The 21,774-nt window shown below is 40.6% G+C and overlaps 1 protein-coding gene across 1 annotated transcript in view; it reads left to right on the top strand.

Annotated features, from left to right (window-relative positions):
• Nucleotides 1-21,774, top strand: part of GSR (glutathione-disulfide reductase) — a 45,426-nt gene that overhangs the window by 11,784 nt on the left and 11,868 nt on the right. Inside the window, exons 2-8 of the mRNA XM_043560921.1 lie at nucleotides 3,620-3,646; nucleotides 6,589-6,677; nucleotides 7,843-7,912; nucleotides 10,246-10,393; nucleotides 13,288-13,342; nucleotides 17,126-17,225; nucleotides 20,765-20,851. Coding sequence (XP_043416856.1) covers nucleotides 3,620-3,646; nucleotides 6,589-6,677; nucleotides 7,843-7,912; nucleotides 10,246-10,393; nucleotides 13,288-13,342; nucleotides 17,126-17,225; nucleotides 20,765-20,851 — 576 coding nt within the window. The remainder of the gene's footprint in view (nucleotides 1-3,619; nucleotides 3,647-6,588; nucleotides 6,678-7,842; nucleotides 7,913-10,245; nucleotides 10,394-13,287; nucleotides 13,343-17,125; nucleotides 17,226-20,764; nucleotides 20,852-21,774) is intronic.

The following is a 21,774-nucleotide window of genomic DNA, read 5'->3' as shown; positions in this document are numbered from 1 at the left end:
TTAAGCATCGACCCTTGATTTCAGCTCAGGTCATGATCTCACAGTTAGGTTCATGAGATCCAGCCCCACCTCAGGCTGACAGTGTGGAACCTGCTTGGGTTTCTCGCTCTCCCTCTTTCTTTCTTTACTTCTCTCCTGGTTGCATGTGTGAGGGCTCTCTCTCTAAAAAAAAAAAAAAAAAAAAAATCATAGCCCCAACCACAGATCCAAAGTGTACTGTGCTAGAATATAAACTCTTTGACCCAAAAAGGTCACCATTTTCCACCTTTTTCTTCCTCTGATTTCTAGCCCAAGGCTTTGAAAATTTTAGGGAATGTTGTGATTCTGCTGCTGCCCCTTGAGCCAGCAGCTCTGATAGGCTGAGAGACTGTGGTTGGAGTAGTAGGCTCCATGAGAGCAGGGACTAACTATATCCATTTAGCACTTTCTTTTTTGCATAATGCCTGACACGAGTGAATGCTTAATCAATACTTCAAATGAATGAATAGTTGCAAGTTAAAACATTTTAGAAGTCAAAAAGGCAGAAACTTCTAAAAAGTAAATCAAATTCATAACACTTGAAACCAGTGAGTCGGGCCATCTTGGGCCTTAGAAGAAACATGTTCCAAACTTTTTAAATAGTGTCAAATGTACATGAGTAAATTGATGATGTGTGAGAGTGGTTCAGAACATTTCATGCTTTATGATGATTTAAATTGCTTTTAAAGGTTCCTGGGAAGTTGGAGAGAGTTGACTATAGGACAAATGGAGTGTATTTAGTATATTGAGATCATCTCTACTTTTAGAGACATTGATTTTGTAGTCTGTCCTTGTTGACGCCTCTTAGTGAACTGCAGGGTATAGAGTTGTGGATAGAGGGACTGGGAGGGGGTGCCTGGGTGGCTCAGTTGGTTAACTGACTCTTGATTTCGGCTCAGGTCATGATCTTACAGTTCGTGGGATCAAGTCCCCACATCAGGATCTATTTAGCACACAGCCTGCTTGGGATTCTCTCTTTCTCCCCCTCTCTCTCTCTGCCCCTCCCCTGCTCGTGAGCTTTGTCTCTCCCATAAATAAATAAACATTAAAAAAATAAATAAGTTAAGCACTCAACTCTTGATTTCAGCTCAGGGCATGATCTCACAGTTAGTGAATTTGAGCCCCGAGTCAGGCTTTACTCTCCCTTTCTCTCTGCCCCTCCCCTACTCTCTCTCTCTGTCTCAAAAATAAACACACTTCAATTAAAAAAATATGTAGACAGGCCTTTTTTTTTAAAATTTTTTTTTAATGTTTATTTATTTTTGAGACAGAGAGAGACAGAACATGAACGGGGGAGGGGCAGAGAGAGAGGGAGACACAGAATCTGAAGCAGGCTCCAGGCTCTGAGCTGTCAGCACAGAGCCCGATGTGGGGCTCGAACTCATGGACCGTGAGATCATGACCCGAGCCAAAGTCGGACGCTTAACCGACTGAGCCACCCAGGTGCCCCCAGACAGGCCTTTAAAAAAAAAAAAAAAAAAAAGACTGGGAAGCACCTTGCCTGCCAAATGAGCTGGAAAAGGCAGGTCTGATGCTAAAATCATTGCCACCATGGAGCTGGGATTCAGCTATCTTCCTTTCCTCTACCACATAGGAAACAGTGAGGGAGAAAGTCATACGTTATTCTGATTGCTAGTAGAAAGTGCTTCCTGAATAGCCTGCTTGTAACGCTGCTGTAGGTGTGAGTCCTTCATTTTGCTGGGCTTGAATTCTGCACCCTTCTCTCAATCCTGTGAGTTCCTACTTCTGTTGCCTTCTGACTCCTTATTGTAGTATAATCTCATAAAAAAATCCAAGTCTACCACTAGATAGTATATGACTTGTCTCTTTCTAGGAAAAAACCCTCCAAATGACTGATAACTTGAAACTGCATAGAAACAAAATACAACTCTTTTATAATTCCTGAGTGCAGAATAATAGGAAATAAGAATGTTAAAATGAAAATGCAGGAGGTATGCTGCTAGCAAGTAGCACAGCTAGAGGAATAGAAGGTGACTGTTCTTAAGACCTTCTTTTTCAAGTATTCCACGTCTCAGTGAGATTTGGACGGGCTTCTTTTACTCTAGCATTTCAAATAAAGTCCCTTGGCAAGTGCATATGTAGTTCAGATTTCACCCCAGGGTGCCCGGAAAATATTCTGTAAGATGTAGGCTTATATTCTTTGGGCTTACAGGGAATGAGTCTAGTTCCTTATGGTCATGATCAGCAGAGCTGTAAGCACCTGATGTAAATTATGTCTGGAAGGCACCAGTATTTAAATATTCAGTCTTTACTCTGTCAATAGACATGAGTGAACATGCTGATTTTTTTTTTAAAGGATCTGCAGTTGAGACCTCACTTAAATCTCTTAACTTTGTTGTAGTGGCCAACACGCCACCAACACTTCCCAGTCAGTATTTATAAGGTTAAAGGGTATCTAGAATATACATTACATGGCAGATTTCCAGAGCTGAGGGGTCTCTAATTACGGTCTCTATTCTAATTAGTCTTACTCTTAACCTAGCTTTTCCCCCCATATTATAAATTTTAGCATGTGATCAAAGGAAATAAACAGATCTAAACAAAAATTTATATGTAAACATATATCACAGCTTGTTTACATGGACTGCTGGGAAGAATTTCTCTATAAAGGGTACGAATAGTTGTTTTCTGAAAACAGCTGCTTAGTTTTTATGTGAAATCTTAGAACTATTTGTGTTTTCCTTTGTGTGTTGGCTGTTAGAAGACTAAGAATCAAATGTGTGGGGGTGCCTGGATGGCTCAGTTGGTTAAGCATCCTACTCTTGATTTCGGCGCAGGTCATAATCTCTCAATTCATGAGATTGGAGCCCTGTGTCTGGCTCCACGCTATGATCGCAGAGCCTGCTTAGGACTCTCTCTCTCCCTTTCTTTCTGCCCCTTCCCTGTTCGCTCTCTCAAAAATAAATAAATGTTAAAAAAATAATTTCTTTAAAAAAAAAGAATCAAATTTGTGGTCTGTCTCTGCAATCATATAAACATGGACACACACACACACACACACACACACACATACATACAATAGCATGGATGAACCTTACTGTTCGATTCTTCATTATCCTTTGGTCCTGAAAAGTTATGTAGATTTCAGCTAGAGATTTTTTCAGAGGGGCATTCTGAATGTTTTACCCAGCATATGCCATGATAAGTCTCCCAGAAATCCCCTAGAATAGCTGCTCAGATGTTTCAGTTGCCCTTATTCAGCTGGTGGGTTTTCTTACCTCCTCTGCTATTTCTCTTCTGCTTTCTCCTTCTGGGTTCTGTACAAGCTTAGGCTTTGCCCGCCTCCCTACTGATACGGTCCCTGCACTGCATAGCCCCTGGACATGGAATTATTTCCCCCTCTTTCTCAGTGACTGCTTTTCTTGAAAAAATGTTAATGACTAAAATTCTCTGCCTCATCAAGATATGAAAAAGAATATTCATATCTTTTCTAACTCCATAGTAGAAAAAAGGAAGTACTGTAAATTTGACTTAGAACTTAAGGAAGCCTCCTGGGTTGATGCTTGGGGTTCATTTCTTTCAGGTTTGTTTGATGGTTTGAGTTTAATATTCTTAAAATTTGTCCTTTTTTTTTTTTTAGGTGAATGTTGGATGTGTACCCAAAAAGGTAGAATTTTTATTTCTTCTTCCACACTCCTTTCACATATTTGATAAAGCAATGCGTTGATTTATTTCTTTTGCGTGAGTGAATGAGATTATATCTAGGTCTAGTAGTTAGGACTGGTCGTCTGCACAGAGTTGTTTTTTCTCAATCTAAATTACTGAATGGAATCTTCTAAAGTATTCTTATTCAATTCTGTAGCCTCATGGATTCGCTTAACTGTGGTGATATTTGCTCCTAGTATCTGTGGTACAGATTACATTGAATGAACTTGTCCTTTACCTGTGACGAAGAGGAAGAAATGGCAGTTCTTATTTCCAAAGCTGCATCTTGCTTGTATTTGCAAATAATTTTACTCCATATTTGAATGTACTTTCAAAACATGTTATAATCCCAGATGACAACCTTTTGTTACTGAGATTACATTCTAAATTGGTGTTTTTTTTGGTAACAGGTAAGCAAATATTCCTAATCTCATCAGTGACACATAACAGAGAGTAATTCCAGGAGGGTTTTTTGTAATCTGTTCCCTAGTGTGGATAGGTGTTTTTTAATCATAGGAAAGTTTCCTTTTTGCTGTGGGACAGTTCCTCAGTTATTTTTTTTCTTAGTCTTAGATTTTGGAATCTGTTCTAATTGAAGTCATGCAGTTATGATATATGAATTATGTATATCAGTTATAAGGTGGTTTTATGTAGTTAAAATTTTTTTTTCCAACATTTATTTATTTTTGGGACAGAGAGAGACAGAGCATGAATGGGGGAGGGGGCAGAGAGAGAGGGAGACACAGAATCGGAAACAGGCTCCAGGCTCTGAGCCATCAGCCCAGAGCCCGACGCGGGGCTCGAACTCACGGACCGCGAGATCGTGACCTGGCTGAAGTCGGACGCTTAACCGACTGCGCCACCCAGGCGCCCCTGATGTAGTTTAAACCAGTTATGGTAGTTAATCCATTAATAGGCACTACCTCATTATTTAAAAATATTACCTGGGCATAGTGGCCTGAATTTGTAATATTTTGTTCCCGTATATTAAAAACATTTATTTATTTATTTATTTGTTTGTTTGTTTGTTTATTTTTGAGAGAAAGAGAGAGAGAGACAGGGGAGAAGCAGAGAGGGAGACACAGAATCCGAAGCAGGCTCCAGGCTCCCAAGCTGTCAGCACAGAGCCCAATGCAGGGCTTGAACTCACAAACCATGAGGTCATGACATGAGCTGAAGTTGGACGCATAACTGACGGAGTCACCCAGGCGCCCCTGTTGCCATATATTATGTTTCATTTATTCCTTCTATTATCACATGTGCAGGACATTTACCTTATATTTTAATAGGGCTCTACTGACTTCAAAGTGCTTTTGCATTCTTAAAGCTCAGTTGGTAATTGCCTCTTGTTTTCTAGAACAGGTTGAAGCCTAGAGTAACTTCCCTCCAGGAGGGTAGAGTGGGGTAGCAGCACAGAAGGAATCAGATGGGTAGTCCTGCTACTACCCTCATTAGGATGAGCCTAGAAGCCCAATGTGGTTCATATACAACACCTTCTCCAGAGAGTGTTTGAGGCTATAGCATCATACATAATACAAGTTGGAAGTAAATAAATATTGCCCCTCATGAGGAGATGAGGTATAGTGATGTTTCTTTTCTTTTAAAAATTTTTTGTTTAATGTTTGTTTGTTTATTTATTTTGAGAGAGAGAGCGAGAGCAGGGAAGGGGCAGAGAATGAAGGAGACAAAGGATCCAAAGCAGGCTCCGAGCTTATAGCAGAGAGCCTGATGCAGAGCTTGAACTCACGAACTGTGAGATCATGACATGAGCTGAAGTTGTACGCCCAACTGACTGAGCCACCCAGGCGGCCCTATAGTAATGTTTCTTAAAATAACCTATTTTATTTTGTAGTACAAAGAAACCTTTCATGTGCATTAAGATAGACCATCTAGCAGATAAAATGGTTAATGCTATATTAAATGAGTTTCACCTCAATTGAAAAATAAACAGGGTGTCTGGGTGGTTTGGTGGGTTAAGCATCTAATTCTTTCTTCGGCTCAGTCCATGATCTCACAGTTCGTGAGTTTGAGCTCTGCATTGGGCTCTGGGCTGACAGCCGGAGCCTGCTTGGGATTCTGTCTCCATCTCTCTCTGCCACTCCCCCATTTGCTATTTATCTCTCAGGATAAATAAAAATAAACTTAAAAAAAAAAACAGAATCCAGCAGGGCCATCAGTTCTTCATTTTTAGGCATAAAGAGAGAACGGTACAAAGAAGGAATGAAAGACTTGTCAAAAATGGAGTCTCAGGCTTGTCTGACAAAGAAAACTGATAGTTTGTCATATAGAATTCTGGATGCTATCTTGTATTCTGTTACCTTGATGATGAGTTGGCATAAAAGGTCTTTACAGATTTCAGGCTGCATTCCACAGAAATGTGCAACAAATCTTTGAGTTCCAGATGTCTAATTACACACATCGTTACAAGGACATGTTCATAGGTACTGAGTATGTGATAGAGATTTATTCTTAAGGTTTTCAGTCCTCATCTTTATCTCAGAGCATCTTCTAAATTACTTTAAAGCTACAGATGCAATTCAGTTTCCTAGCACCAATCACAAAAGACAGGGCTTCAGGAAGTCTGAAAGTTAAAAAGAGGGTGTAAGCAGTAATAAATTTTACTGGAAGGACTATGAGTCTTATAACATCCTGCTTTTATAGAGTTTATAAAATAGGGAGTTAATAGAAGTAATATCCCCCAACATTTCAGTAGCTTCCCTATAAAACCTGTCTGGTCATATTTCTGAACTTTCTCTTTTAAAATGTTTACTTTTATTTTTATTTTAAAATTCAGTATTTTTATCTGCTTTTATGTGGTTACCTTTTGTGCATGATTTCTTTTTTTCCTCAGGACTCATGCACTACTGTTGTTGTGGGATTTTTTTTTTTTTTTTTTTTTTACAGGTAATGTGGAACACGGCTGTCCATTCTGAATTCATGCACGATCATGTTGATTATGGCTTTCAAAGTTGTGAGAGTAAATTCAATTGGCGGTAAGTGTTAATGCTTAGAGGTTCTGTTTACCAATATTAATATTTTTCTTTCATAATTAAATGAGCCATAAACTTTTTTGGGAGGATGTTCCTTTGGTAAAGTATATAAAACATAAACTTTTGGAGGTCATGGCTATATTTGTGGCCTTAATTGTGATGATGGTTTTAGAGATACATACTTATCTCTAAACTCACCAAGTTATATATAGGAAATATGTACTGTTTTTTGTATGTCAGTCGTACCTCAATAAAATGGTTTTCAAATACACAAAGTCCATTTTAGCTATTTTTAAGTTGTCAGTACAGGGCCATTAAGTTATATTCATAGTGTTGTACAGCTATCACCACCATCCATTTTGAGAACTTTTCCACCATCCATAACAGAAACAATGTGTTCATTGAACAGTATGTCCTCAGCTCCTCCCCCCAGCCCCTGGGATCACTCGTGTACTTTCTGTCTCTATGAATTTGCCTGTTTTAGGTACTTTGTATGATATTTGTTCTTTTACCCCCGGCTTATTTCACTTAGCATAATGTTTTCAGAATTCATGCATGTTGTGACATGTTTCAGAGTTTCATTCCTTTTTAAGGCTGCATACTAGTCCCTTGTGTGCATACCACATTTTGTCTAGTCATTCATCCTTCAGGGGACTTCTAGGTTGTTTTCACCTTTTATCTACTGTGAATAATGCTTGACCTACAAATCCCTGGTTTCATTTCTTTTAGGTTTGTACCTAGAAATGAAATTGCTGGGTCAAATGGCAATTCTGTGTTTAACTCTTTAAGGAACTGCCATAAACATGTAGAAGCCATCAAATTTTCAGAATTTTAGCAAAATCATTCATTTATTCAACAAATATTTATTGAGTGGCCACCAAGTACTTAGGCACTGTGCCAAAGCAGCTGTCCTTATCTTCTTTGCAGAAAAACATTTACATATTGTGGGTGCCTACCGAACATTCTCCTTGGAGTAGAATGAGGGTTCTCTGCGTTTGGCAGGGGAAAGGGGTGACTGCCTTCAGAGATACTCACTCATGGGGTTCTTATTGACTCTTCTGTGTGTGTGTCATTCTCTGCTGATAGGGGCGTTCAGGGACAGGTGCCCTACTCACTAACCGAAAGAAGAGAATTTTGTTTCTCAGTACTGACTTAAGTTTCATTACAGTGTTATAAAGGAAAAGCGTGATGCCTATGTGAGCCGCCTGAATACCATCTATCAAAATAACCTAACCAAGGTGAGTGTGCTGGGAACTCTGAAGAAGGAGTTATTCTTTGTTGGAGTATGCTACTAATCTGACCAGACAAAAACACAACCTTCGCACATATCTCTTGTTTCTTTTATTTCTTTTGCAATTAATGATTTTAGGTTGACCTGCCAGGACAGAAGTGTATGTCTCAGTAAGCCAGTCTTTTTTCTTTTTTCTTGTTTTTAAAATTGATTTATTTTGAGAGAGACTGAGTGCAAGTGGGGAAGGGGCAGAGAAAGAGACAGAGACAGAGAATCCTAGGCAGGCTCCGTGTAGTCAACATGTCAAGCAACGCGGGGCTTGAACCCACAAAACTGTGAAATCATGACCTGAACTGAAATCAAGAGTCAGACACTTAACTGACTGAGCCACCCAGGCACCCCTGGCCAGTCTTTTTTCTACAGAGCGGGCAGTGCATGCTATGATTGGTGGACCAGGTGTCACAGCATGGCTGTACCTTGAGTAGGTCTGGCCCTCCAGTTAGTTCCAGAAACCAAAAACACAAGAGACTGATGTACACAACAACATGCTAGTTAATTCATTAAAATCAGAAGTACCGTCTGGCTGGAAAGCTGTCGTTCATTTGTTCACAGCAACCTCGTCCTTGGTGACTAGATCTGCTCAAGACACCAAATTATGGTTCAGACAGTTGCTTCTGTGAATGAAGTCTGATTACTTTGCCTAAGAACACCGGGCAAGGGTGTGTTTGCCTTTAGCAAATCTATATGGTCCTTTGTTAGTCTGAGGCTTTTTCTGCTTTAGTGCTTAGGTGTCGTACTTCTTCAACTCAGGACTGCTGGTGGCATTGATAAATGGTGCACCTTCCAGCTGTGCCTTTTCTTGACAGCATATTTCCCACCACCCTTCGTTTGCCTTTGTGGTTTCACTTTGCAGTTTCTAAGATTTCTGCACAGCTTGGATTATATTTAAATCTGTAGATTCTTAGTGATACTTGGGCTACCATAGTCCCATGGCAGCATGCTTATAAATCAATTTTTAGGATGAGTTACTTCTATAGATGGCTAGCCTCATATATTTTTATGTCAATTCTTATTCATTAGGTTTATTTTTTGGAGGGTGATATTTTCTGACCTTACTCCCCAATTCAAGGGAGAAATATTTGGGGCCTTCAGTGCCCTCTACACTGGTGACAAGAGATTTTAAGGCTGTTAGACATGAGCGTAGAGGTACCACTCACTATACTAAAACATCCACATCAATTTTTTTTTTAAATGGAGCAAGCTAAAATACTTTTGCAGAAGAGACAGGAAAATCACGCAGAAAACAGCAAAAAACAAAACAAAACAAATCTTGGTGTCATAAAACTTAACTATGTGTGACCTTATGGGAAAGGAATTACTTACAGTTGATGCAGAAATTCTGAAGAGGAAAGGAAACCTTCTGTCAAATATCTTAGGAAATGAAAATAAACATTGTATCAGTTCCTCCCCTAGATGATTGTTATTGGGGGTTGACCCATACCCTTTTTGTCTTCTGAAGGAAGGTTTCTCTTGTGGCTTCTGGCATTGATCTCAAGTCAGCTTGGCTAAAGCAGGGCATCTATAAAACAGGCCTGAAGGGCTGTTTGGAAAGGAGGAAATAACTTAATTCAGAACCAAGCATGTTCCAAAATGTTAAAACATGCTATTTTGTGATCAGGCTTCCACGATTCCATTATCCTGGTAAGTTGCCCACATTTGCTTGCCAATGCACATATCATGGCTTCAGAAGCTTGCCAGCAGTCCCTAGATGGAGGCCCTGGCTCAGAGGATGCCAGAGTCTGCATTCTCAACATCTCTAGCATCGAACTTCATTGTCATGTTTCTGGTATTCTTCCATTTTGTTTAGGAAAACAGAAGCACTGCATTTTCCTCCCTTGGCCAAAATATCCCTCTTTTGCCTCTACTTCCTTCACCTTTATCCTTTGTCTTTCTTGGCCTTCTGTCCCTCCTCCAGACACGCCATTCTTCAGTGTGATTTCATTGCAAGTGAGGAAGACCTTCTCCCTCAATTCCCGGGGACAAGGATGTAGCGTTTTTCCTTGTGGAGGTGATTTGCACATGTTTTTATTTTTCAGTCTCTAGATTTTGGCCCAAGATAGCATCTTCTTAAGGTACACTTCCACAATCAACTGGCAACCCCCTTATCTAAGTATCAATTAACAGAAGTTCTGCAGAAACTTAAAACGTTAGAGAGCTGTCTTGGTATTGGTAAATGTAAAATCCAAATCCTCTGTAGAGAAATGGAAAGAGCTGATAAGTTGCCACAGGTCTTTTTATGTTGAGAACAGGCTAATGTCGATGTCACGGTTCCTTTTCCAGTCCCATATAGAAATCATCCATGGCCATGCAGCATTCACAAGTGATCCCAAGCCCACAGTAGAAGTCAGTGGGAACAAATACACTGCTCCTCACATCCTGATTGCCACTGGTGGCGTGCCCTCTCGTCCTCAGGAGAGCGAGATCCCTGGTGAGTCTTCTGAAGGCAAATGCTTATTGGTAAGAGTCAAGAGGAGTTTACTGTTGTCTTCAACCTTACAAGCCATGCCAGGGGATATGCCTATACCAGTTCTTTCTCTTGGACAAGGCCACACAGCCATGAGAGAAAGTCTCTGCAGAACCTAGATGTAATTGGGGTAAGTGGTAGCTCATGATGGGGTGAAGAAAGATATTTCTTCCAGCTCCAAACGCATACATACTACAAGTAACACAGGAAGAAAAATCAGCAAAGAGTCTCTTCCTTTCCTTCTCAGCATGGCAGAGATTGTCATCTGCCTGAATTTGTCACGTGGATTGTTATTTACAAGACAGGTCTTGAGTTACTCTTTTGTTCAAGGGAGTGAAATCTTGTAGGATGAAACTTAATTACCTATTAAGCCTCTGTGTGCAGTTTTCTTACATAGAGAATTCTAGAATTAAAGTAGTAAGTATTTTCAGGTAGTCATATTTGCTCTTGCATTTTGTGCACACAGGGATGAGCCATGAACATACTGCCTTATTCTGACATAAGAAACATTGTTCATGTCTTTCTCCCCAACTAGATTATAAGGTCTTTCTGGGTGGTGATCACAGCTTATACATATTCTGTATTCTCCCTGGATTGGCTTCAGAAGACTCGTGACCAATCTGAATTTATATGGGAAATTTTGAGCGTATGTGCATTTATGTGTTTTATTCTCTCTGGGGAGAGGATCCAAAACTTGCCACCGGTTTTTAAAGGGGGTTCATGACTCCCAAAAGGTCAAGAACAACTACCATAAAAGATAGTAAGATGCTGTTCTCAAGTACCTTAAAATTTAGTTGGGAAGATTGGACATAAGCATCCTAATATGAAACAGTCTCCAGGATTGATAAGTCAAAAAAGCAAGGTGTGGAACAGCATGTGTAGTATGCTCCAATTTGTGTCTTTCTGAAATTTCTGAAAAGGCAGGGAGACTATACACACACTGGAATATCTGTGGAAGGATACTCTAAGCCCTGTCATGCTGACTCTCTGAGGGTCCTAGAGGTTGAGGGTGGGAAGGACTTCTGCTTTTCACTAGATGCTCTGTTGTGCTTTTTGGATTTTTAAGATACATACATTTATTAATTTAAAACCTGTAATAAAAACAAATGCAAAGAAATAAAAGGTAAATGTTCCAAGTTTTGTTCTCTTTCTTTCTTTCTTTCTTTCTTTCTTTCTTTCTTTCTTTCAAAGCTTTATTTTTGAGAGAGAGAGAGAGCAGGGGAGGGGCCGAAAGAGAGGGAGACACAGAATCTGAAGCAAGGTCCACATTCCAAGCTGTTAGCACAGAGCCTGATGTGGGGGCTCGAACTCATGAACCATGAGATCATGACGTGGCTCAAGTTGGACACTTAACTGACTGAGCCCCCCAGATACTCCCCTAGATGGTGTTTTCTAGACAGTGAGCTTTGGGTTGTTCACAGGTGGGACAGATTACTAAGGGATGGCATAAAGCAAAACAACTTACCAGGAAAGGGGCTCACACACTGAGCGGTATAGGCTGAGGAAGAGGAAGACCAAAAGAACCAGTGGGTAATAAAGATGTCTTCGAAGGAACCAGTTTTTCCAGCACTGAAGTTCTGGGGGCAAATTCATTAAGCTGAGACTGGAAGAGGGTCAGGGCCAAATTGTGGAGACTTACAGAGTTAAGTGAAGGAATCTATAATTCATGACAACTGGGTCAAATAATGGTTAGCTTATAAATAGGGTAGTGACAAGATCTAAGTGATAATTTTAGAAAACTAATCTGACAGTGACTTACAGCGGAGGGAGATCAGTTTAGGAAGCTGTCACAGTAGAATGTACAGGGGGTGAAGACATGGTTACGAAGCCCAGCATTAACATCTGACCTATATGGGAAAAGCTCAGTTCTGCAGACAGTTAACTGAGCCACTATTCCATGCCAGCATCAGAGAAGAGAACGGGCATAACAGACTCTGAGAAGGGAGAGTCAGGTACTGTATTTCAGGACACATTACAAAAAGCATATTCATCACACCTGAAATTAGGATGTGTTCTTTCATCATGGTGCCTTGAATTTAGCAAAGTGCAATTTTTTTTTTCTAAAATATTTATTTTTGAGAGAGAGAAAGCTCAGGGGAGGGGCAGAGAGACAGAGAGAGACAGAGGATCTGAAGCAGGCTCTTGTGCTGACAGCAGCAAGCCTGATGTGGGGCTCAAACCCACGAACCGTGAGATCGTTACCTGAGCCAAAATTGGACACTTACCCGACTGAGCTACCCAGGCTGATTAGATATTGTGGCGGACCCTTGAGAGAAGGAATCACAGATTGACAACTTAGGACTTCATTTGGATTATTGGTGGAAGGTGGTCCATTTAACCGAACTGGTGAACTTGAGAGAGGGATACGGTTGGAACATAAGGTTTAGTTCTAAACGTACTGAGTTTGAGGCAAAGTAGAATTATATGGCAGGGCAGTTAGAAATATGGGACTGGAACTTAGGGAGAAGGTCACAACTAGGATATTTGGAAGTCATCTGCAGTGAGGGAAGAGTTGGTTGAAACTTTTGAAGAAAAATGGAGAAGAGGGTTGAGGCTGAGCCAAGGGGCAGGAGAGCAAAGCAGAGCTGACAGAGTCTATTCATGACAGCCAAGAAGATCCTAGTTCCTCAGAGAAATGTTAAAGGTGGTTGTTACTGCTCTTTTTTTATTCCTAGACAGAACAAAAATGTGCACTCAGGGAAGACTGGGTTGGGAGGTTCCCAAAGTGGAAACTTGGATAAAACTTGTTGAACAGAATGTGATGGCTGAGAAAATGTCCGGGTCCTGTACAAAACGTTGATGTCGTTTTACAAGAGGAAGCTCAGTCTATGTGATCTGTATTGCATTTTCCTATATAGGTGCCAGCCTAGGAATTACCAGTGATGGATTTTTCCAACTGGAAGAATTGCCTGGGTAAGTTGGTTTCCTTCCCAACCTCAGTGTTCCTTCTTCCTCAGTCTCTCTAGCTAACATTTCTTCTTCCTCCCCTTCCCAACCATTAAATGCAGGCATTCCTTGAATTGTCTTCTCCTACTTCTCTTTTTACAACTTTGGGTATCTCATCCACTAATACCCCAGTGAACGACTTGGATCTTTCATTGCACTTTTTTGGACCAGAATCAAATAAAGGGTGGTTTTGGAGAATAAATAGTAAAGTCCTAAAATGATCTTCTTTCTTCACCTGGATACAGCATCAAGTGATAATGCGTCTCAAGTGACTGATTCTGGTTTCCAAAGCAGCAAGTGCAAAGGGAATCTCCATGAATGAAGGCTTTGTCACTGTCACAAAAAAATAGGTTTTCTGAATTTGTCCTTTATGTGTGTTTGTCCAAAACCTTAGTATACATTTGTCATGGATTTAGATACATAGAGAAAAAAATATACTGAGGAAGATTGTTTCTCTAATTTGAAGAAGCTGCCAGTTGCAGGTTTTCTAGACGGAGGGAGCTTCCTTTCACTCCTGATAAGCAAGGACACGTAGGGGCTGGAGGAGGGACCCTTTTGGCCCAGGGACTGGCCTTTGTCCCCTTCTGAGTAGCTCTCACGCTGGAATCAGTATTGCTCAATTCTGCTGCTCCCTCAGTGGTGCTGCCAGTCCAGTTGAGGTCTTAATCCTGTGTTTTTCTAAAGGCCTTCGTGGAGGGTGACTAATGATCCATGTCTATGCCTTTACCTTTAATGATCTGGAGCCACAGTTAATAAGGGGCAGGAGGGCTTCTCTGCAGTTCCATAGCTGCAGTGAAAACCTCCCATTGAGATATTTGGATCAGGCCATCTTCTGGCTTTGAGAAAAGCACAGTCTTTTTAGATTTGCTGTCTGCAGGGCATACAACTATGTTAGAGAACAGCTTTTCTTCCCTCACGATCCACCCTGTACTGTTTGGTTTTAGGATTGAATGATGACACATGTGAGAATGTTCCCATAAATGTGGTCATGACTTGTCATGTTTGGATGATGTAAGTCAATCTAGACTCACCCTCAGAGAAGCTTCTTTATAGATACTTGTCCATTAAAAATTTTATATAAATGATTTAGGGGTGCCTGGGTGGCTCAGTTGGTTAAGCGTTGGACTCTTGATTTCAGCTCAGGTCATAATCTCATGGTACACGAGATCGAGCCCCATGCTGGGTGCTGCCCTGACAGTGTGGAGCCTGCTTGGGATTCTTTCTCTGTCCCTCCTCTGCTCATGTTCTCCCTCTCAAAAATAAATAAACATTTAAAAAAATGCTAGCAGGGTGCCTGGGTGGCTCAGTCAGTTGAGCGTACGACTTTGGCTCAGGTCACGATCTTGTGGTTCATGAGTTCAAGCCCTGTGTTGGGCTCTGCACTGACAGCTCAGGCCTGGAGGCTGTTTCAAATTCTGTGTCTCCCTCTCTCTCTGCCCCTCCCCTCCTCACACTCTGTCTCTCTCTCAAAAATAAACATTAAAAAAAATTTTTTTAATGCTACCATACAAATTTAATAAGTGAATTTATGCATTTTAGAAACAAAAGACTCGGGGAACATAGGAACTGAATGAACAATTTTTTTTTCTTCTTTTTGTAAGAGTCCTTTATCATTGTTAATTTGGTAAGTAATTAATTGAAGAAAGAACAGATTCTGTAGGTAAGGTACCCTGTGCTATGGGCTGTATGATTCAGTTTTTGCCCTCATTGGGCTTTTTTTTTTTAAGTTTATTTATTCTGACAGAGGGAGAGAAGGAGAATCTCAAGCAGGCTCTGCGCTGTCAGCACAGAACCCGACGTGTGGCTTGAACCCATGAACTGTGAGATCATAATCTGAGCTGAAATCAAGAGCCAGATGCTTAACCAACTGAACCACCCAGGCACTCCCTCATTGCACTTATGGTTGGATGGAGGCCGGGGCACCGACCTGTGGTATGTTGTGGTCCAAGTCATTCCAAGGGTCATAAATGATGAGACATGCTCTGGGAACTTGGAGGATATAAGATCATTTCTGGGGGATACTAAAGTGGTAAGAGGTAGAAGAGAGGTGCCTCTGGGAGCTGAGAGCAAAACACTGAGGTCACAGTTCTCTGAAGAAGCCAACTTGTTTACACCTGTTTCTTATATGTCCCCTCTGCTTAGAAATATCCTCACTCCTGTAGGAGCGGCTCATCTTTCAGGAATCCAGAGTGTTTTCTGAGTCCTCGACCCTGCACACACTAACTGGTGACTCTGCGCTTTGGCACATGCCGGCACGTGTCTCCCCTCAGGAATTCCTCCAGGGTGGGAGCTGCTACCCACCCCGCCTAGTGCAATGCTTAACCAAAGTAGTAATAATAAGTGTTTGGGGAAGAAAAATGGGTAAGGGAAAGAAGAAGGGGAAGGAAGACCCAAAGAAAGGAGAAGAGATCAAGTAGAGTAGAAAAGAGGGAGGTAGCACTGGAAGAAGAACTGTTCGTTGGTTTCCAGGCTATGTAAACATTTCTCTTGTCAAATCCTGGGTTTTGAGATAAGCTGACTTGCAACCATTTGGGTTCACACTTCATCCTCTATCTAGATCAGAGCCTTCTGATGGCACAGACTCACCACATGGATACCTTACCATTAGAAGGTGGTAAAGAAGAGTTTCCTTTGTTCTTCCCAGATGGCCCATGTCTTTAAAAAATTTTTTTTAATGTTTATTTTTTAGAGAGAGAGAGAGAGAGACACAGAGACAGAGAGAGAGAGACAGAGAGAGTGTGTGTGTGTGTGTGTGTGTGTGTGTGTGTGTGTGTGAGCAGGAGAGAGGCAGAGAGAGAAGGAGACATGGAATCCAAAGCAGGCTCCAGGCTCTGAGCTGTCAGCCCAGAGCCCAACCCTGGGCTTGAACTCACCAACCATGAGATCATGACTTGAGCCAAAGTCGGACGCTTAACCGACTGAGCCACCCAGGTGCCCCCAGATGGTTTACTTCTTATCCAAGCGTTATAATGATGTTTGAGGACTGTGCTTAAAGTGTTCAAGAACTCCAGCCTTGAATGGGATGGCTCCGCACTTACCTTGTAGGCTGCAGCTTGGATGTACCCTTCGTTGCTCTAGGCCCAGGATCACCTTCTCCACCACTGATTCTGACCTCCGTCAGCATTTATCTAGTGTTTAAGATGACTTCTTAGACCAAAATTTATGCAGGGAGTCTAGTTTTAATTCAGACCTGACAACTTAAATGGCTTGCTTTAATTGGCCTTTAACCTATTGCAAAGATTGGTAGAATTGAATAATGATCAAGGAGAAGTTCTGAGCAGGGAAGAATTGTGGTGAGCATGTTGCCAGTTTTAGTTTTAGGTGCAAAGGTCCCTCATGAGGTATCATCTCTAGTGTCAAAGGTTTTTTTTTTGTTTTGTTTTCTCTCTGAAGAAATGAGGCTAAAGAACTTTTAACAACTAACAATCTATTTCCCTTCTACAAAGGGATATTTTCCATGTAAAATTGCCATGTAGTATCCAGGATTGAATCTTGGAGCAGCAAAAGGAAATGAATGGAAACACTGGTGAAGTCTGAATAAAGCCTGGAGTTTAGTCAATAGCAGTGTACCAATGCCAATTTCTTAGTTGGGGTGATTGATACCTGGTTATGCAAGATGTTAACTTGTAGAAAAACTGGGCGGAGTGTATACAGGACGTCTCTGTGCTATCTTTTCAAGTTTTCTGTAAATCTAAAACTATTCCAAAATAAGTTTATTTACAAAAATATTAACCCTCTATCTCATTTTAGTCGCAGTGTCATTGTCGGTGCGGGTTACATTGCCGTAGAGATAGCTGGGATTCTTTCTGCTCTGGGTTCAAAGACATCGCTGATGATACGCCATGATAAGGTAAATTCTGTCCTTTTCCCTTCCCTTTGCTTGATGTTAATCTTTTAAAAGTCCACACTTAAAATATTCTCTTATGTTGTCATTAAATATTAGGGTCCAAAGCATGTGGAGGTTGGTTGGTTTGTTCTGTGTGAAACCACAAAGGAGCTGTTGAATTGGGCCTCATGTCCTTACCAGCTGCCAGTAGATGATAATGATTTTCATTTCATCAAACTGGTTGGTATTTTTTTCATGAAGTGCTAGATAATATCAGGTGCCTTAGTAAGGAAACATGCAGGCTTAAATGTAAATATTAGTTAAATTGAACAGACTGTCGGGTTAATTTCTTATCCTGGAAATCAGTTTCACATGGTCAGGAGGTAGTGTTAGATTATTAACACTCAGTCAAAAAAATTTGCTAAATTCTTTGTATTAAAAGAAAACCTACCAAACCTACATGCACAATTGTGTTCATGGCAGCATTATTCACAATAGCCCAGAGGTAGAAGCAACCCAAGTGTCCATTGACAGACAGATGAATACACAAAATGTGTATATCTGTGCAATGAAATATTTTTCAGCCTTAAAAGGACATTCTTACACGTTATAGCATGGATGAATTTTGAGGACATCATGCCAAGTAAAATAAACCAGTCACAAAAAGATGTACCTGATGTGATTTCCACTTACATGAGGTGTCTAGAGTAGTCAAGCTCAGAAAAACAAAAAGTAGAATGGTGGTTGCCAGGGGTTAGGTGCAGAAAGAAATGGGGAGTTGTCTAAGGACAGGAGAAAAGTTTGGGAGACGGGTGGTACAACAAAGTGAGAATACATAAAACTACGGAACTGTATCTGTAGAAATGGTTGGGTTGGTAAATTTAATGTCATGTATTTTTTACCACAATATAAAGATAATAATGATAGAGGCAGCTTATAGATCATCTTATTGAAATGTCATTGATAGATGAAATTAAGACCAAGCAAGGTTTTGTGACTATTAATTAACATCATAACTGAGAGTCAGCTAAGATCTTAGAAAGCCCAGGCCAATACAGTTGACCCTTGGACAACTTGGGGGTTAGGGGTGCAGACACTTTGTGCAGTGGAAAATCTGAGTGTAACTTTTGACTCCCTAAAAACTAATAGCCTCCTGTTAACCTTGACATGAAGCCTTACCAATAACATAAATAGTCAATTACCATATTTCATAAATGTGTTATGTATATATTTTTTAATGTTTTATTTTTGAGAGACAGTGCAAGCAGGGGAGGGACAGAGAAGGGGGGGTGAACAGAGGATCCAAAGTAGGCTCTGTGCTGACAGCAGCAAACCCAATGTGGGACTTGAACTCACGGACTGTGAGATCATGACCTAAGCCAAAGTCAGATGCTCAACTGACTGAATCACCTGGGCGCTTCTTGTATGTGTATTATATATCAAATCCTTAGAATAAAGTATGCTGGAGAAAAGAAAGTGTTACTAACAAAATCCTAAGAGAAGGTCACCTGGCTGGCCCAGTGGGTAGAGTACATGTGACTCATGATCTTGGGGTTATGAGTTCAAGCCCCACATTGAGCATAGAGCTTACTTGAAAAGAAAAAGAAAATCCTAAGAGAAAATACATTTACAGAATTGTACTGTAAAAAGTCTGCATATAAGTGAACCTATGTAGTCCAAATATGTGCTCAAGGGTCAACAGTTTTTGTCTGCTAAAATGCAGCCTCTGTGTCTTACCTGGTGAAGTGTTACTTTATATTTTTAAATTAATCATGGAAGTACCACTGGATTTTGGTACAGTACTAGAGCTTTCAGAGACCTGGTTTGAGGCAATAGCAAGAGTGTTGGCCTAAGAATCTAGCTGACCTTAACAAGCGTGTGACTTGGGTAAGTCATTTAATGCTTCGAGGACAGGATTTATCAGATCCCTAACCACTCAGATGCTATGGTTCTAATTTGATTATTTGAGCAAATAGAAGGAGACAAGGGAAACTGATAACCCTGGTCAACATATACTCGAAGGAACTTTCTCTTTGGCTTTGAGACTTGTCATATAATTAACCCCCAGGAGAATAAGGAAACAAGCTGCAGCAGTTTGCCAATAGAGTGCATAATTCCTGCACTTGGAAAATAGGCTCATTTGCATCTGTACTTGGCCTTCCTGCCCTCCCTAAACCTCAATGCATCAGGCTCATTCTCCCTCTTTTCCCTGTCCTGGTATAACTCCGTTTTAGAACTATCCTACGAATAACTCAAGACCTCCCACCTTTTTTTTTTTTTAAGTTTATTTATTTTGAGAGAGACAGACAGTGCATGTGCATGTGCACGAGTGAGAGGAAGATAGGGAGAGAGAGAATCTTAAGCAGGCTCTGCACTGTCAGCACAGAGCCCAACACGGGGCTCGAACTCAAGAGCCGTAAGATCAGGACCTGAGCCAAAGTCAGATGCTTAATCGACTGAGCCACCCAGGTGCCCCAAAACCTCCCATTTTTACCCTGCCTGGGGTTTGTTGCATGTTGATTATCACAAAGAAATCTCCAAGGCCATGTTCTTGACTCTTTTGCTTAGATAGGAGATTTTGCTAGAGAGATCCTCCCTTAAATCATATCAGAGTGAAAGCTGCCCTGGAATACTGAAACAGGAAGGAGAATTTTTGGCCCCGAGATATAATTATGGAAAAGAGGAGCAAGTTTGTGAGGAGAAGGACATGGCAAAGATAGTAGAAGCCTGAAGGTTGCCTGTGTAACTGTAAAACTGGAGTTGGTGAAGTCAGACATAATACAGGCATTGGTGGTGACGTAGGAAAATAGATTAAAACTCTACTTACAATACGGCTGTGAATGAAGAAAGAGATAGGGAGGATACTGATACTTGGCTCCCAAGTTTGTAACATATCTTTTTTTTAAAATTTAAAGCCAAGTTAGTTAATATACAGTGTAATAATGATTTCAGGAATAGAATTTAGTGATTCATCACTTACATATAAGACCCTAGTGCTCATCCCAACAAGTGTCCTCCTTAATGCCCATCACTCCTTTAGCCCATCCTCCCACCCACCTCCACTCCAGCAACCCTCAGTTTGTTCTCTGTATTTAAGAGTCTCTTAATGGTTTGTCTCCTTCTCTGTTTTTGTATTATTTTTGCTTCCCTTCCCTTATGTTCATCTGTTTTTTTTTTTCTTAAATTCCACATAGGAGTGAGATCATATATTTGTCTTTCTTTGCCTGACTTATTTTGCTTAGCATAATATATTCTGCTTCCATCCATGTTGCTGCAAATGGCAAGATTGCATTCTTTTTGATCGCCAAGCACTACTCCATTGCGTGTGTGTGTGTGTGTGTGTGTGTGTGTGTGTGTGTGTGTGTGTGTGTATACACACCACATCTTCTTTATCCATTCATCTGTTGATGGACATTTGGGCTCTTTCCATACTTTGGCTATTATCTATAGTGCTGCTATAAACATTGGAGTGCAGGTGCCCCTTTGAATCATGTAACGTATCTTTAATCAAATTTTATTCCTTTCCCACCACCCATCCCTCTGGTGGCTCTGTTTGTATACAGGTACTTAGAAATTTTGATTCAATTATCAGTTCAAACTGCACTGAAGAGCTGGAGAATTCTGGCATAGAGGTCCTGAAGTACTCACAGGTATGCCCAAGCCCAGGTCATGCTGATAGCCCTTGGTCATCTGTATGTTGTGAATCACACTTTCTGCTTTCGGCTTCACCTGAGTGTTTTATAAACATAAACTCTGTGTCTACCCCCATCAGTGGTTCCCTTTCTAGAGTACTACCAATTCTTTTATTTATCCTACACAGCTGTATTTCTCAATATATTAGTGAAGCCAAGGTATAAAAGATTAAAAATCTGGTAGTTGAATTTAGTTAGAACTAAAACTTCATTTTTTTGTGTGCTCAAATGCCTTATTGAACATCCTTAATTTCTGAGTTTATATTTTGAGGAAATAATATTATGGAATCTATTTTTAAAGCATACCCTTTTGAATTTTGCAGATGGATCAAATTATAAAGTACTTTACTTCTTAGGGAATCACTAAATTTCAGAATTTTCCTGGAGCATTAGGCTTATAAAAGCATTTTTTCCCCATGGCTGCCCCCTCTCGGTGATGGTCCTATCAAGTAAAATAATAAATGTGAACTTGCTTTATGAATTTGTACAAGTAGTAAACTGGTAGTGGGGTCAGCACCCTTTAGGATCTTTACTAAACCACATGCACCAGCTTCTCTGACTCGACTATCACCTTCTCCTCATTCTGATTAAGAACATCTAGGAGAATATCACTTGTGGGGTGTGAGGAAGTGTCTTAGTGATGCTACTACAGCCCATTTCCTCTCCACGCTGTAGTTGCGAATCACTGTGCTTATATTTGTGTCTTAAATTTTTATCACCATTTTTAAGAGGCACAGTTTAAAATACCTTGTTTTTAAATTTTTTTAAGGATTTATTTTTGAGAGAGAGAGAGAGAGTGAGCACGTGAACAGGGGAGGGGCAGAGAGCACGGGGGACAGAGGATTCCAAGCAAGCTCTGTACTGACAGTAAGAGCTGGATG

The sequence above is a fragment of the Prionailurus bengalensis genome, chromosome B1 (genome assembly GCF_016509475.1).
Source record: "Prionailurus bengalensis isolate Pbe53 chromosome B1, Fcat_Pben_1.1_paternal_pri, whole genome shotgun sequence".
Classification (NCBI taxonomy): domain Eukaryota; kingdom Metazoa; phylum Chordata; class Mammalia; order Carnivora; family Felidae; genus Prionailurus; species Prionailurus bengalensis.
Note: the sequence above shows the minus strand (reverse complement) of the source record. Positions and strands in the feature narration are given on the sequence as shown.